At 39.2% G+C, this 17,578-nt stretch overlaps 1 protein-coding gene across 1 annotated transcript in view; it reads left to right on the top strand.

Moving 5' to 3' along the window:
• Window positions 1–17,578, top strand: part of necab3 (N-terminal EF-hand calcium binding protein 3) — a 44,085-nt gene that overhangs the window by 2,597 nt on the left and 23,910 nt on the right. Inside the window, exons 2-5 of the mRNA XM_023954912.2 lie at window positions 3,828–3,852; window positions 13,702–13,810; window positions 14,915–14,940; window positions 15,870–15,967. Of these exons, the coding sequence (XP_023810680.1) occupies window positions 3,828–3,852; window positions 13,702–13,810; window positions 14,915–14,940; window positions 15,870–15,967 (258 nt within the window). The remainder of the gene's footprint in view (window positions 1–3,827; window positions 3,853–13,701; window positions 13,811–14,914; window positions 14,941–15,869; window positions 15,968–17,578) is intronic.

The raw sequence follows: 17,578 nt of genomic DNA, 5'->3' as shown, positions 1-17,578 counted from the left end.
CTACACTCCCACTAGCTTACAGCCCGTCAGACCCCCAATCTAGCATTACTGGTGTAACAAAAATGGTGACCAATATAGAAGCTCTCCAGCTGTACAGCCAGATACCAGTTTGGATGAGAAAAAGGAAGATGTACATGGATCTAGTCTCCTATGTCAGAAGTCAAAGCTCTGCCCCCCCCCGGTCACTGGTGGGCGCAATCTGCAGAGCATAAATGCACTCCCTCTCCGAGCAACCCCAGCATGCACTTCCTGAATGCCACACACCAGACTCTAATTCCCTCAATCAACCACAGTCTACTTAAGCACTGCACTGAGCCTCACTCAGTGCGAAGTATTGTTTGTGCCACACTGCCTTCATTACTGAGCGACATAGTTGGACCTGATCTTCTGTCAACCTGACCCTGTTTCTGATGCTGTTTGCCTGCCACCTGCCCCGACTCTTGCCTGGATCCTGACTACCCTGTCTCTTCTCTGATGCTTTTATACCTGTCATTAACCTCTGCCTGCCTGCCCCTGATTTAGCTTTGTGGACTTTTAGCTGAGCTAAGAAACCTGCTGCATTTGGAACCAGTTGTTTGCCTTTTCTTGTGACAGATGACATGTGGTTAAAATCTGAATGGAGCAGAGCAAGGAGCTTACGGCCCGCCCAGTGCATTTTCTGTCACATATGTTCTTTTTTCAAACTGCATTCTTTCTTCTGCTTCTGATTCACAACAATTTGAATAAAGAAATTCTCAGAAACAAAATTTTTTATGTTTTTAGCTGTTAAAAACAGTAAAAACACAATTTTTCACTACATTTGGTCTTTAAAGCTGAGTTTCAAAGGCAGGACATTCAAAGTGCTTCAAATCCATTAGAGGACAAACCAAAGCGGCAGAGCGGAACTTGGGTGTAGGTGGAGGAAATGGGGAGATTCAGACTGGAAGCAGGTGCACTGATGAGGAAACTGGAGGCTGACATATCAAACTGGTTGTAAAGCAGTGAGGAATATTTCATAGAAAGTAACACAGAAACAAGAGAAAAACTGTTTTCGAGATACACTCATTTTTATATAAACCCAAAACCAGATGCTTTTTTCTTGCAGAGTTACCCTGCAGAAGCAAACACTTTCTGTTTTTTGGGTTATGAACTATTATCTAGCTGTGACTCATCAGTATTGTCGCGGTTCTGTTGATTTCCACTGATGTGGGTCGTGGTAGTTTATGATCCTGACTTGCTTCACTCTGAACATTAGGAGTTACTGCCAAACCAATAGAGGTGCTAGATTGCAAAGTCATGGTAGATGGAGTCTCACAGAAGCTGGAAGCAGTTTTAACGCCGTTCATTGCATCCTAATTTATGGGCTGGACACGTTTTTTTGGTGATTATTCTCTGGTTTTGTAATTCAAGTGTTCATAGTGCGATCCAAATGTACACATTTGTATTTGCAATGAACAAAGCTGCAGTGTGCTCCACTCTTCAAGTCTTAACCAACCCCACTGTTCTCTACGAGCTAAGAGAATGATGCAGTTCTATGTTCAGGACTTAGAACATTAGTTCAGCTTTCACACTACCTGGAAGGACAGTATATCTGGAAAAACTCCGATTATAGTTATATACTTTTTTCTTCAAGCTTTCCCTTTTGTAACCTGCTCCCCGAATACAGTCACCAAAATCCAGATGTGAACCGCAGCGACAAGATGAGCTAAATGACTGCCATCGAGCAGACAACAAATGTGAACTTATGACTCACCAAGGTCTGAAAGATCTATTTAAAGCCAGGTTTTGTGTGCTGTGGTCATCACTGTGCTGAAAAGGAAAGTTGGCGGAATAAACAAGCGTAATGAGAAGTGCAGTGACCCCAGTAAGACAGAAGAGGGAAAGTATTTATAGTTGTAAGTCAATCAAAAGTCCCAGCTTGTTAGCTGTGTGGATTGTTACTGTCAAATATCAAATAAAATTGTGAAGCTCAAAAGGTATTTTGCTTTAAAGGGTCTATCATGTTATATCTTTCAGAGCAAACTATATCCATATAAATCATAATGCGTTACCTTCGGTACACTAAATAATTTTTTTAATGAAATATGAGTTGATTTCACAGTTCATTTTCCCTTCCCAGAAGTAAGACGACTCATCTCTGAGGCACCGCCTATTGCTCCTTGTGGGTGCCGCCCATTTCATGATGTCAACCTAAAGCCGGCCTCAGCAGCCTGTCTGTGTTTCTCCCACAAAAACGGTCATTCTCCAAACTTTTGCAAAGATGAATGTGCATATTGTGTATATAAAAGGAAACAAGTTTTCCTCGATCACTGCTAGCTCTGCTGAGAAAGTGTGTGTGTGTGTTAGCATGGGGGCGGTGCTGGCAGCACAGACTCTTCCTGGAAGGGGCTGTTGCTCACTTATCTACGTCACAATGTGAGAACCCGCTCGTTTTCATAGATTGGAAAGGGCTGGTGCTCAGAGCCCAGGGTTTTAAAGGAATACTCAGAAACGTGTGAATGGATCAAAATACCACTTTGGGGTTGTTTATACTGAGGAAATAGAATTATAATACACTGACAAGTTCAAAAAGTTCATTTTGCATGATATTGGCCCTTTCAATAAGTTAATTTCTGCTGTAAAGTTTTGACATTAGACTGTTGATCTGTTCCTGGCTTCAGTTACCTAAATGGGCTTCGATCCGGAAGTCCAAGTGTTGTCCTTGGATGGATTATTCAAAAAGAAAAGAAATATGTGCAACTTGAAATATTCACTTCTCTTAATTCTTTGCCAGATGATAAAACAGCAAAACTAAAACTAGAATTTATTCCACCAATTAAATATGCAAGACTAAAAGAACAGTTAAAGCTGTTAGTACTTTCTTAATGGTTTCATTTATTTAAAAAAAAAGCTCTTTTTTCCGGGGGGGTTTTCTGTAGGTTTCTTTTAATGTCAAACAATTCTAGCTGTCTTGATTTCTTGTTTATTCTTGATTTCTTGGAATTTTACATTCATTTTTTCTATAAATGTGTGCGACTCTATAGGACGTGACAGATAAGTATCTCCACTGAAAATGTTCAGAAGTTATGTTAAACAAAAATGACATTCCTCCTGCTTATTGCATAAACAAGATCGCAACACTCGCCTTCTTAGACTTTAGGTGATGGCATATTTCTTTGTAGCTACACATTATTACAAGTACAAGTTTACTTGATAACCAAAGTAGTTATAAATGGCTTTTTTTAGGAGTGTTGAGTGATGAGGATAATACTTCAACCAAAAACCAAAAAATCGTTTAGACTTTCACAAAAACACCATTGAAAGCATTTGCCACAGTAGAATTACAAACTATAACAGTTTAACAGGATATCTATTAGTTGTTGCCTTGGCAACAAGGCTGCTTTCTCTTGTTAGTGTACACAAAATAGAGAATAAAAAATCCAAATCTCAATTACATGCACTTTCACATGTAGCATGCAGGAACTAAAACAAGCTCTCCATCACATTCGTCACGCAGCTTTTAAAAGGACCAAACAAAAAAATGAAAGGGTCTGATGCAACAGTTGCATTAATAAAACATTTTTTCCCCAAAAAAACATGAGTGGTTTTTGTGTGTGAAGCACCTGCAGGATAATGGTTTTCTGACCTCTTTGCTGCTCTTGTTTTGCTTCTGAAAACCAAAACATGACTCACTTGCAGTTTAACTGCCATGCAAATGCATGTGTTCTTCTTTCATCATTGCCAACAAGATTAGTGCACTTAAGGCACAAAACCACCTATTCAAAATCTCTCATGACTGTAAATAATTAGCACCTACTTCCATGACACTAACAAAAGCGTAACGATTTTCCTTTTTTTTTACTTTTCAGATTTTCCGCAGAGCTGACAAAAACGGTGAGTAAACGGTTCTGCATCTTTTTCAGTGAAACCTTCATTATTACTTCTTCATATCCCTTCACTTGTTTAGTAAGCTTATAGATCTGTCTGTCAGTGAAGATCTGTTTCTTTAAGTTGCTCAATTCTTTTGTGTACCTCATCAAAATTCCACATTTTCATTGAAATAAAGACGCTTGCACATGACTTAGCGTGGATTGGAGATGAATGCAAGATGTGCTTTTGGCTAAATTTGTATCATAATTGCAAGCAAGCATTCATCCGCAGGGATGAATCATTTGTTCCCAGTCTAAATTTCCACGTGTACATCCGTTGAGCAGTTTTTACTTCTTCTGAGTTGTAAAGTGACAGATGAAACCGATATGGCTCAAACTCACTGCAGTGAGTTCACAAATGGGTTTTTTCTCCTTTAACAAGTGTTCTGTTTTTATGTGAAATAGTGAAATAATCATTTTATTGCAGAAAACCCTTTACTGACTGCGCAAATAGCCAGAAGTGATGTCGCATAGGAGCAGCTGTAGTAAGAGTGGTTCCTGAATGTTAATGGACAGGATCATTCCCACAAAGCCTTCATAATGCATTCCAAACACACACACGGGTGAAAAAAAGATGTAATTAATAAGGAAAATAAAAGATCAAATCCATTATCGTTAAGCAAAAAGATCAGTGTGCAGAGGGGAATCATTAAAATAGTTCCTGCTGCAGGCTTTCATTGTCAAACATATTCGACATTTAACTAACTGAAGCACAGCAAAGGTGTCAAAAAGTCTCATAACTCCTGGAAAGTATTAGCTTTTGTGAAAATACTTTTCTTAAAACGGTCTGCTCACTTGTCAGGCAGGGTGTGCTCAACAGAATAGAACAGGCAGCTGCAAAAAAATGAGATCAGGTAGAGTTTGAGATCTACTGGGGGAAAAAAGTTTCATCAGGGATGGCGTTTGGGTTGGAACTGAATGCAGGAGATTGGAGTTGATGGAAATAACCCACTTTAATGAAAGAATCAAAACAAGAACAAAAAAATTAGCATTGGGTGCTGCTCATTTCATGACATCAACCTAGAGTCGGCCTCAGCATGTCCGCGTTCCACCCACGGAAAAAATCAACATCCGAACTTTTCCAAAAATTAATGTGCATAAAAAACGAGAGTGTTTTAGCCGATCATCACTACCTCCCTGGAGAAAGTGGGTGTGTGTGTTAGACTGGGGGCAGCGCTGGTATTGCAGACTAGTCCTGGAAGGGGCTGTTCTCACTTATGTACGTCACAATGTGAGAACCCGCTCGTTTTCATGGATTGGGAGGGGCTGATGCTCAGAGCGCAAGTTTTTAGAGAAATTCTCAGAAATTCGTGAACGGATCAAAATACCGCTTTGGGGTTGTTGTTTTTTTGCAAGGCAATTACATTGAAATACACTTAAAAACAAAAAAAAGTTGATTTTGCATGATGTAGTCCTTTTAAATATGCTGAGAGTAAATGTATCAATCACACCCTATATTAGTTGTGTTCACATGTAGAACTTGTTTGTAACTCGTAAATAAAATAAAAAAAAAAAACAACAAAACAGACTAAAATGGTTAAATGTTTGCCACATTAGCATTTTCACAATAACACCCAACCGAGTATTTTGACAGAGGGCTGTGTATTTCTTAAAATCACTTTGACAACACAACCAGAACACAACCTCTTGTTTCATTAAAAAATATTAGGGCTTGTAAGTTTAGTATAGTTATAGTGCTTAAAATATGGTATGTGAAATGTCTGTAACCAATGCATTTACTTTTCTACACTACAAACAAAATGCTTTGAAAAATCTGATGGTAATTGTGTTTTCATGCAGCCTTAAAGTAATTTTTGGTGATATATATTTTTTCAATGTGTTGAAATAGAGGATAAATAGCTCATGTGGCACATTGATGTGTGAATTTGAAAAAATGAATATTGTTAAGCATATATGCTCCATCTGTACATCTGTGTTCGCCTTCTGATCCTCTTCACACAAGATTTGCCCACCATACAGGCTGTAGGAGTGCATCTGTCGCCAGTTCTCACTATGTGCACGTAAAAATTGACTTTTTAGGGCTTTTTTTTACTGTTTCAGTTTCAGTTTCTTTATTTCAAACACAAATGAAAAATCAAAACAGTGGTTTAAAAGACATAAGACAATTCAGTGTTCAGAAATTCAGAAAAGGATTGGGTTGAAGAGAAATCTTGTCTGATCCCACCCCTTTTTACAACACCTGATGATGCGCATATTTCAATTTACAGATATGTACAAAACATTCACGGTACAATTTTGCAGGCAACTGCAGAGTGACATCTTTTTTAACCGTTTCTGGCCTTATAAAGATCTATTAGTGACTTCTTGTAGGTTTATTGAATACGTGTAAACTTTTGCTTTGTTTTAAACCTTCATCCAATCCATTCCATAAAACCACACTACAATTTGATAAACACATTTTCTTCTTTTTTGTTGTGCGAATCCACTGCTATTGGAAATTCAGTTTTTTTCTTAGATTGTTATTCGCGTCTCTGTCTGTAAACATTTGCTGTAAGTTTATTGGAAGTAAGTTGTATCTGGCTTTATACATAATGAGAGCCGTCTTCACTTTCACTAGATCCCATAGTTTCAATGAACCCGACTTTAAAAATAGAGCATTTGTATGTGTCCCATGATCCACTCCATGAACAATTCGAATAGCTATTTTTTGTAAGATATGTTAACACTGTAGGTTTGTTTTATAAGTATTTGCCCAAACTTCTACGCTGTACTGTAAATATGGTAGTATTATGAATGAATATAGTAGTAAACGTGCTTTGTGAGTGAGTGTATGGTGCGTCTTTCCCAACACTTCATGCCTTTAGTAAGTTTAGCTCTGACCTGCTTTATTTGTGGTTTCCAGCTTATTTTGTCGTCCATAATTACTCCAAGGAACTTGATTTAAATGACTCTTTCCAGAACATGATCATCAATAGCAACTTTTATTTCTAAATTTGCAGGAATGTGGCGATTTCTGAAAATCATGAATTCAGAATTGACAAAGCCTTTTGGATAAGAGGTGAAACGTCTTCAACTTTAAAAACTAAGTCCAGATGACAACCTTTAAACCTACTACTAAAACTTTCTAACGTTTTCATCTGGGATGTTTAGAACCCAACCAGAGATTTAGGCAGAATCCCAATTCTTCCCCTACGGCTTCTCCTTATCCCTCCATTTAGTCCTCCGAACAGAGAGTTATGGAAAAATATTGTCTTCGAATTCAGGCGTTGCTCCCACTCTATGATGTCATCAATAGCGCATAGCTGCCAGGGCTCTGAAATACATAACATCAGTTTTATAACTTCAAAAAGGCCATGCTAAAACAAAAATCCATCATTTTCATTTAAGTGTAAACTTGTGTACATCAGAGGACACCCACGTAAAGAAAAGCACTTTTTGTCTGTGTTGCAGTGCGCCGAGGGTTCAGCATCCCTCTGCCGAAACGGTGCCCCTTTAAAAAAAAACATTTTCAGACAACCCTTCCTCTAAATGCCCCTACAATTGGAGGGGTAAGGAGAAGCCAGTGGGGTAGGGGAAGAATATGGCCTTAGACTTGCATTTAAGCATAGAGAGTTGAGACAAATAAAAATTCTGCATGGTTTACGATCAAAGATGATTTTGCCTTAAGAAAGATGGACTAAACAAGGTCAAGAGAATTTTTCATTTTGAGGAAAACCTTTTTTTTAATTACCAGTATTTGTATTATTATTTATATTTTATTCTGGATGAGAAATGGACTGATGGCAGCTTAGTTTAAATTCAGATGCATCCCACCTGTGTAGCATGGCATATTTTCCACTTTCTTGTCGCAGTGGTGAAGCAATGGGCTGAAAGAGGACTATTTGTTCTGTGAGCCGCCTTTGCAAAGCATTTTTCTGATGTGATTTTTACATACTTGACTTCGGAGCTCAGCTGTCAATAAATCAGTGCCCTCGGAGTATAAGCGCAAGTGATGAAAGCTCCGGAAAAGTAGATTTGTTGAACTTTAACCCGTCAGAAATAGCGGAGAATTGTTATAAAAAGCATTTTAGTCCAATCGCTTTCTATTCCTCACACACAGAATTGTACTTCCCGCTGCAGGCCATCCTGCAGCGGGAAGTACAATTCTGGAATAGAAACTTTGTTTCTATTGCAGATTATTTCATCAACTTTTCAAAAAACCTATTGAAGAAATAACTTTGTTTTTACCTTAACTTTTAAGGAACCGTCACTTTTCCTGACAACAGCTCCAGTCAGAATGAAAAATGATGTCGGCTCAAACCATTAGTAGTATAGTGACTGCTAAAGGAGCCCAAATCTGTAAGCTAAAGGCAGCGCATGAGTTAAAGTGAAGATGCAAAGCTAAAAGGTACTGGTGGAAAACACTGATACTAAGAATACCACCATCGGTAATAGCTTTAAGTACAGCGTCGTCCACAGGAGCTCACCATGAAGAAATCAAACCATCTCCTTTTGTAACACTGCTGCTACTGAGGCTGCGATGCATTTGTGGGGAATTTATAAACCACTTAGGAGAGTCTGTATTGGGACTAACCTTTGGAGAGAGATGAGTGCGGCCTACTTTGTGCCCTACTTTACAGGACCTCCTCACTTTTCTGATATGGTTCTTGTTTACTTTCATCGTTCCTGTTTGAATTTAACTCAAACACAGAAATTAGAAGCCACTTTTAAAAAAATGATCTAAAGGCCATACAGCCACTACGTATATTTTGCACATTTTTTATGTATGAAATATTGGTCTTTCGTGATACACGCGTGATATATGCAATTCGTAAGTGTTTCTTGCATTCGTCTCTTCGGATCTTTACGTAAATTTGGTTTTGAGCTGTTTATAATTTTTGGTCGGTTAAGAATTTCGAAGTTTACCCGTATTTTACGTTTTCTATATGACATTATTACGTAAATCTTAGCAATTTTTGTGAGATTCGTACACAGATTTGTGGCTTTCCACGACTATTCCACGCGTATGTCTAACAAACTTTTCACCCACCAATAATGTATAACTTTTACATTGCACATACATCACGTTAAAATTACGTAATTGACAAATCTATCACTACTGAATTGCATATTATCACGCACGGTTCATGTTCTACGTTGATTTACGTGATCTTTGCGTGGTTTATTACTTCTGCAGTGGTTTTAACATGGTATATTTGTGATATGTCTGAACATTTCACATAAAGACCACAATGTGTCTCACTTTTTCTACATATATTCACGTATGACCAATTTTAATCAGTGCAAACAAGATCGCAACAGTCGCCTACGTACGTTTTGCAATATGTGCAAAACGTACGTAGTGGCTGAGTAACACGGCCTCATTTTTGACATAGCTAAGTGTTTTTGAAATTCTTGCTGCTTTTGCTTTAGGCTTCAGCAGGATTTTAGCCTCATTCTTTGTTTTTTATCACAATGTATCACATGCAGAGAGTTTCCAGATTGTAGTTCAATTCAAAGATGAACATCTGTGAAGTAAACAGTACTTGTATCTGTATGTTTTTTAAATGCAACAGTATTTGCTCTGATTAAGATGGTACGATTCTGCCTTAAACGGCACATTTGAGAAAATGTTACAGAACAGTTGGTTTGCAGTCATCATAGTGACACAGAAATGATTGAGGCCGTGCATGCTGGGGTTTTCAGAATGGGAGATCTGCCAATAGAGCTTATGTGTCATTGGGAGACCCATGCATGATTCATTAATCCAAAGGCATCAGCTGACATTTGGGTTTAAATCTCTTCTGGATCTGCTGCTGCTCTAATAAGACTAATAAGTCAATTATATTTTAGTGCGCTCTTATTTCATGAGAATTAAAAAAAACGTTTTTTCATTTTAAATGCAAATGAGATCAATCTGGCATGTGACCTATTAGCTATATTTTTTCAGGTCTTTAATGCAAAAACCCAGGGCACAGTGATGGATGATGCAGCTATAAATTTCTAATTGGGTTACAAAACTTTGGATTCTGCCCCCCAAATCCTTTGTAGTTCATTAAAAATCATGATGATCTATTTTTTACTTGAAGATCCAGATTCATAACATCATTTTCAGGGACACTGGGAAGTTTTCTAAATGCAATAGAAACATCCATCAGGGATTTATTCAATGAAGACCTAAAATGTTTTAACGAGAGCAGGAGCAAGACTTTTCCTGTCTTCAAAGACTAAACACTTTTACAACCTTCAATCGATCTGCAGGGCAGTTCTTGTTAGGATTGTTTGAGACGTTTCTGTGTCTCTGCAGGCTTTGAATGTTGCTATACCATGCTGCTTCACATAATGTCAATGGGAGACAGGAGTGGAGGCAGATCAAGCACATATGCAGCATGAAGCCCCGCTGCCCATCGTGTAAAATGAGGTGTGACATTGTCAGGAAGAAACAGCCTTTAAATGCATCAGCGCGTCACACGTCGATCATTGCCGCAAGCGCTGACGCACATCCATACCCATAATCTGGATTTTTCTTGTGTATTACATTTCAGGTATTAGAAAATGTGAATTTGTTGTTTAAAAAAAAGACAACCTTTAAACCCAAAGAGGAGACATGAAATAACGTCAAAAGGTTAAAAAAGAAGTCGTGCAGTCACTTGGTGAAGACATGCAGCCAAGAGCTGTCAAAGCTGCCTATGGTCATCGTTAGTCATCCATTGGACACGTGTCACTTTAGAGAATCATGCTGTCTGTCTAAATCTGACAATCCAGAGGGAGGAATCTTTCCCAAAAATCAACACGAGCAGTGACATGAGGATGTAAATTTAGCCCTGTCATGTTTAACCGTAGGTTACAGTTGGGAGAAGCAGACGGCAAAATTTGATTCAAAGGAATAAATCTGTAAATCAAAGTGAAGTTTTTTCAAAGAGAAGGCAGATGGTTCTCGGCAGCGTGTCTGCGTTTAGCCCACGAAAACAAACAACATACAAACTTTTGCAAAGATGGATGTGCATGTTGTGGAGCTTTGGAAAAAAGTTTTGCCGATCACTGCTAGCTACACAGAGAAAGTGGCTGTGTGTGTTAGCCTGGGGGCGGTGCTGGCAGCGCAGACTCTTCCTGGAAGGGGCTGTTCTTCACTTTGTGATGTCACAATATGAGAACCCACTTGTTTTAAGGGTTGGAAGGGGCTGGTGCACAGAGCACTGACTTTTTAGAGGAATACTCAGAAATGGGTGAATGGATCAAAATAGTTCTTTGGGGTTGTTTTTTGTGAGGAGTTAACATTATTATACACCTACAAGCTTAAAAAGCTGATTTTGCATTATAACGACCCCCTATAGACATCTTACTAAGAATTTATGAAATAAGTCTTATAGACCAGGATTACAAAAAAAAGTCATCACAGGCACATTCCCTGCCAGATATTTCATTTGCCGATCATTATATACTACCCATGGAGTCAAGGAAAAATTGGGAATTAAAATCTAACACTATAAGAGAAAATGTGTGGGATGAATTATGTGCAACCTGCTATGAAAATGTTAAAAGTCCCCCTGCTGGTTGGCTTCCTTGGTCCCGTCGAGGCCTGACCAGAGATCTTTCTGGCTCCTCTCTCTCTGTGTGGGGTGGGTGGTGTGGGGCCTGGGGGGTCTGCGCTTCGGGGATTGGCTAAGGAGACCTGAGGAGACATGCTGTTTGACCACCGGGGGACAGTCTACCAGCTGTCCCTGACCTACCCTCTTCCTCATGTAATCTCTTATTAGGGTGATGGGGGGGGGGGGCAGGCTGTGGGCAAGCATGGTCGGTCCATGCTTACAACACTTCCTGTGGACCTCCTCTTCCCCTGGGTGCCCTCCTCCTGTGCGGGGATGGCTGGTCCCTGCCTTGCCTCCTGGACCAACCGTGCGCTGGGTGGGTGGTTGCTTGGAGCATGGGGCGGGTGTCCCTTGGGGGGTCCTGGCTCGTACCTGAGGTTGGGGCGGGGGGATGCCCAGAACTCCTGGGTGGTGTTGGGGTGCTCGTCTGGGGCTGTGGGCGCTCTTCTGGGGCGGGGCCCTGCGTTGGGCCCTCTTGGCGCGGCAGGGGGGGGGGCTGCTCTTTTGGTTGGGGCTGGAGCTAGCCCTCTCTGTCCCCCCATGCCTCCCTGCTCTCTGGCTTTGGGGGCCCCCGTGGCGGACCAAGCCCGGGTGGCGGATGTGATTGCCGGGGGGCGGTTGTTCTCTATCTGCTACCGTGCGGGTGTTGGGGGGTTCTGGCTGCCGCTGCTGCTATGGCGGGGTCTCGGTGTGGGGATGACTGCGCACTGTCTCTCCTTCTTTTTACATTCCATCATCCATTTTAGAAGAACATAAATACTCACTCGAGCACAGGTGTTAGCTCACCTTTGCACAAATAGTTTGCGTGATTGAATTTCACACTAGTTGGTTTGAATGTATAGGTATGCGTGTGTGAACATTATTTTTATTGTGTACATGTGGACATGGAAACATTTTTGGAGCCAACAAGTATGTTTGTGGCATTTGGGTGTGTGTGTGTGGACAGGCCCCGCCCTTATAGACCTGCATTACATCTGAACCTGACCGTAATGATAAACATCCAGCAACTTGTTGCTTTATGCTTTATGGTTTTACACCCCCCCCCCTCTATAATCACCCTCCTACCCCCCCCCCCCCCTCTCTAACATCCCTCTCTTTTCTTCCATCCTTTCATTTTCCGTCCGGTCCAACACAAAAGATTTTCAAATACGATTAAAATGAAAAAAGTTTGGCCTCGATTACAAAAGGGGTTTATTCAGACATACCTCTGGCTTGTCAGAAGATTTATAACTCCTGTTGTTAAAGTAAAATATGTCCAACACAAGAGGCCTTCAGCTCTCATCTGTTTGCTCAGCTGCTGGACAGGACAAGTTAAAAAAAAACAACAACTTAAAAGTCGGCAATGGAGACATTTTTAAATAAAAAAATGAGCTACTTCTATACGCCTATGGCCATTTCTAAATTCATCAAACAGTTCTCATCATTGCTATTTTGGAGAAAATGCAGAAAAATAAGAAACCACAAAAATCCATGTTTGATCTCTTATTCTAGTTAAAGAAGAAACTTTAAAAAATCATTAAAAAGGAAATGCACCATCATATCTGTTTGGTGTGATAGTTTATTTTCCAATGAATTGAAAAATACTAAATCGCCAAGAATGAAAGACTGGAAAAAAAAAACTAAAACAAGTTGACGTAATGGAAAAACTGACCACCTCCCTCCATATGGAGGATGGTTTTGTTTGTCTTAGATTTTTGTTTTGTTTTGATTAGTTGATGAACTCTTCCAATATTATTGTTAAGAAATTACTGAAAACGACGTAATGGAAACGAGGGCTGCACGGTGGCGCAGTGGTTAGCGCTCTTGCCTCACAGCAAGAAGGCCCCCGGTTCAAGTCCCGGCTGGAGGACGTGAAAAACACAACATCAGTGGGGGACCTTTCTGTGTGGAGTTTGCATGTTCTCCCCGTGCATGCGTGGGTTCTCTCCGGGGTATCCGGCTTCCTCCCACCATCCAAAAACATGCTTCATAGGTTAATTGGCAACTCTAAATTGACCATAGGTGTGAGTGCGGGAGTGAATGGGTGTGTGAGTGAGGACATTCTACCCTGCAACAAACTGGCGACTTGTTCAGGGTGTCCCCCCTGCCTTCGCCCACAAGTGGCCGGGATAGGCTCCGGCAGCCCAGTGACCCCGAAAGGGATAAAACGGTTAAGAAAATGAATGAATGAATGAATGAAATTACTGAAAACGTAATTACAGAAAAGCAATTATCACAGAAAAAAACAATTGCAAATATGTTTATTTGTGAAAATAGCTAATTGATCCAATCCTTCTATGTTTCAGATGATGGTAAGCTGTCTTTTGAAGAGTTCAATGCTTACTTTGCTGATGGGATCCTGACGACTGAGGAGCTACAGGAGCTTTTCTACTCCATAGACGGCCGACAGAATAAGTGAGATGTTTGTTTTTGTTTCTCATTTGGGCGCCATACGTTGCATCACCAAAGTCGTCAATCTGCATTCACTGCAGAAAGTCACCAGTTAGAATCTGAATGCTTTGCAGAGGGTGGGGGGCGACTGAGCTAAAGCATTGCCTGCAACTGGACTAAAGCTCAGTAAATCATTATCAGCTGCCGTCCTTTGGACACAAAGCCCAATGCTGCTTCAAAAACTCATTTTTTGAAATGTTAATCCGCGCTGTGAATGTTGGACCCTCTGTGAAATGGTTTCAGGCTTCATTGTGAAGGAGGTGTTCTTTATTGCTTGTGATGGATTTGGTATTTGTATTCATGAAACCATTTCGAAATCTGCCTTCCTCTACACATCTTTGTTGAAGTAACATGAAGAATTTTGAATGTGTTGTTCACCTTTCGGCGTACTGTCACACCGAATCAACTTTCACTGATGTGAAAGTGGTTTTGTCAGAGAGTTTTATGCCGGATGCCCTTCCGGACACAACCCGGTGTTTTTATCCAGGCTTGGGACCGGCACAGGGAAACCCAGATTTGTGGCTACAATAAAGAATTTTGAATTAAAACTCTCATTTTATTTTATTTTATATAATCAGATTTATTTGCCTTTAGCTGCTCAACCTTAAAAAAAAAATTAAAAACCCCACAAGTAATCGAGGATGCAACAAAGTCTGCATTCACCATGTCACAGCAGTAATCATGTCTTTTTGGAAAAATAGGTATAACGTGTCTATTGAGAGCTAAAAGAAAACTTAAAATGTAATTAATTTTTTTTTATTAAATAAATCAAAGTTGCAGGACTGAATGCATTATTTTAACTAAAGTGGCCTGTCTAACTTAATTAAATCCATGTACCGGGCTTTAATTAAAAGAGCCGAACAGCCAGGACCAGTCCTATCCTCCACATCAAAAAGACCCTTTTTTTTTTTTTTGGAAAGGGTAATCCTGGGCTGAGGATTGTTCCTGATGTGACCCCAGCCAGGCTTAAATGCTGTTAAATCTGTGAAGCAGAAAAGATGAGCGGTTCATCTTTGAATTTGCCTAATTAACTTGCTCCTTCCTCTTCTCTGGTGTTCTGCCCCGCAGCAATCTGGACACAGACAAGCTATCAGGTTGGTGGGAGAGTGCTGTTCTCTGTTTCGGCATGATAAGAAGTTCCTTTTTTTAAGCTAAATATTCACAGACTTCAGTGTGTGTCAGTGCGTGGGGATATTTTTAGTTCATCAGAAGGGCTATAGCGGATAACTTCAAAGCACACAAGTCCCACACCTTTGAAAGTCAAATGATTTGAGACTGCCATCACTTTTTCGACTTTTAATATGGAAATAAAAACCCGATAGTGTGTTTGAAGCAACAAAAAAGATCACAGCTATTTGAAATGGTGGCAGGTCAATGGAATTTACTCTGAGAATGGCAGCTTTTTAAATATTTAGAGCTTTATCCTGAGCTAACTTACCCAGATGGCCTCTTTATATTTACATGCTGGAGAGAGGATTCTGCTTTTCGTCTACAAGAAAAAAACGACATTTATTGGTCTTTTTTATGGGGCATGCGTCAGATGAACTAATAAAAAGTGAAGAATTGGGTCACAGGCTTGTAAATAGCAGTTTTGCCAAGAACGAAACTTCTGCATAATTGATTAAATAGATTTTTTTTCCCATCTGATGTCGGTAGAATCTCACTGCTTTTTCCACGATACAATGCCTCCTTGTTTTTAAAGCTCAGATTTAGTTTGCTAAATGTTTATCCTTCTATTCTTGGAGTTTCGTTGGTGGTGAAAGTGGGATGAATGAGTTGAATTTTTGGGAAGTCACATTGTGTCTGCTGTATTTAGGAGTAATTTGATAAAGCAAGTTAAGCTTTTTTTTTCAATGAATTTAGTATTTTATGCTCCCTGAAGGTCTACCTACTGATTTAAAAAAAACATTTTTTCTTCTTTTTCTTTCTCTACTTTTATGTTTGGACTTTTTATTCTTCATTTATTAAATGAAAAAAAAGGACACTGCCATAAGACTTTGTTTGTTTCTCATTTCTTTTTCAGATTATTTTTCCCAGCACCTCGGAGAATATTTAAATGTCCTGTCATCTCTGGAGAGCCTGAATATTGCCATTTTGAAGGCAATGGATAAAACTAAGGAGGTAAGGCTGTACCACAAAAGGTGCCGAGGTTAGTTCCTGCTCGTGAACCAGTAATTTAACACTCCAATGGCCCAAAGGACCTCTATAGATGGAAGCAGACTCACATATAGTGAACTTCAACTGGAGCATTGACATGATACACACAGGTGATCTGGAACCAAACAATCAGGACGAACTGTTAAAAAAGTAAAGATCTCACATGGACTTTTAAAAGAAGAACAGTTGCCCAATAAATTATTTACAATAAATATTTCAACTTAAAATATGTAATTAAAAATACAGTATATGCATTAAAAGTTGTTTAAAATCAGAAAATTGAGCTGTCTGATTTGCAAAGGCAGGTCACATCAAATTCAGTCAAATCCCCTTTAAATTTACAAAAGAAAAGCAAAAACACAATGGAAAACGGGAGCTCTTTGATTCTTTCTTTTTTTTTGGATCAGTTGAGAGCCAAATGGCAGAACTCTGAATCAACCAAGCGACATCTGGTGAAGCCTGATAGAAGTGTCTGCTGGCGGTAAAGAAGAGCTGACTGGATTTGTGTTAAACGCATGAATTCCTGAAGGAAGTCTCAAATTCTGACTTTCCAAACTCCGATTGTAAACAGGATTAAAAATAAAACTAGCCGACCAAAGAAAAGCAAATTCAAATGCAAAATGGAAAAAAAAAACATTAACCTATTATTAACAGTTTTATATAAAAAATAAAGTATTTTTTATACTATGAAATACTAATTTGTATTTAAACTTTCAAACACATAAAAGCCTCTTTCAATAAATACAAAAAAAAAAAAAAATCAACCTTGTCGACTTAGAGAATGGTTGTTTATTGTAATATAAAATATGTAATAACATATTTTAAAGTCCTCCCTTTAAAATATGTTTAGGCCCAAAAATAAAGCTGTTACATAGCACCACCTAATAAGAGCCAGAGCTGTAATGGCAAAAAAGGTTTTTGTCTTTTCTGCCCCATCTACATGGAACACTCTGGAATTTAAAAAAACTCATTCCTCTGAATATTTTTAAATCCAGGGGGAGAATGGAGGAGAAAGTCACTTTTAACTGTACCTGTTTTACATAAGCTTTCATTATTATTTATTTTACGTTTTAAATCTTTTGTAAATGTAATTTATTGTTTTCCCCTAGCCAGGACTCCCTTGAAAAAGAGATTCTTAATCTCATTGGGACATTTTCTGGGTAAATAAAGGTTAAATACAAAAAAAAAGAAAAAGAAAATTGTGTTTGTGTCAGACTCCAAATCAAAACGAGGCAAGATCACAAACCACTTCGCCCCTGTGTGGCACAATTTATTTTACTAATAGATTTTTTTTTAGATTAGATTTGTTTATTAATCCCACGAATGGGAAATTTCCTTGTCACAGTAGCATGGAGTTTGGCACAAGTATGTACAGACAGTAATGACAAGTTAGACAGACACACATTTGAAAGAATATAAACAAAAGTAAGAGTGTTCAGATAAATAAACAGGGAAAGAGATGTGCAGGTATATAGAGGTCATCTGTATATACAGTTTTGTACAGTGAATAAAAAACAAAAACTATGAAGACTATTTACTTGGGCTGGTGTTGAACAGCCTTATAGCAGCTGGGAT

The sequence above is a fragment of the Oryzias latipes genome, chromosome 5 (genome assembly GCF_053564925.1).
Source record: "Oryzias latipes strain Hd-rR chromosome 5, Olatipes_Hd-rR_3.1".
NCBI lineage: Eukaryota > Metazoa > Chordata > Actinopteri > Beloniformes > Adrianichthyidae > Oryzias > Oryzias latipes.
Note: the sequence above shows the minus strand (reverse complement) of the source record. Positions and strands in the feature narration are given on the sequence as shown.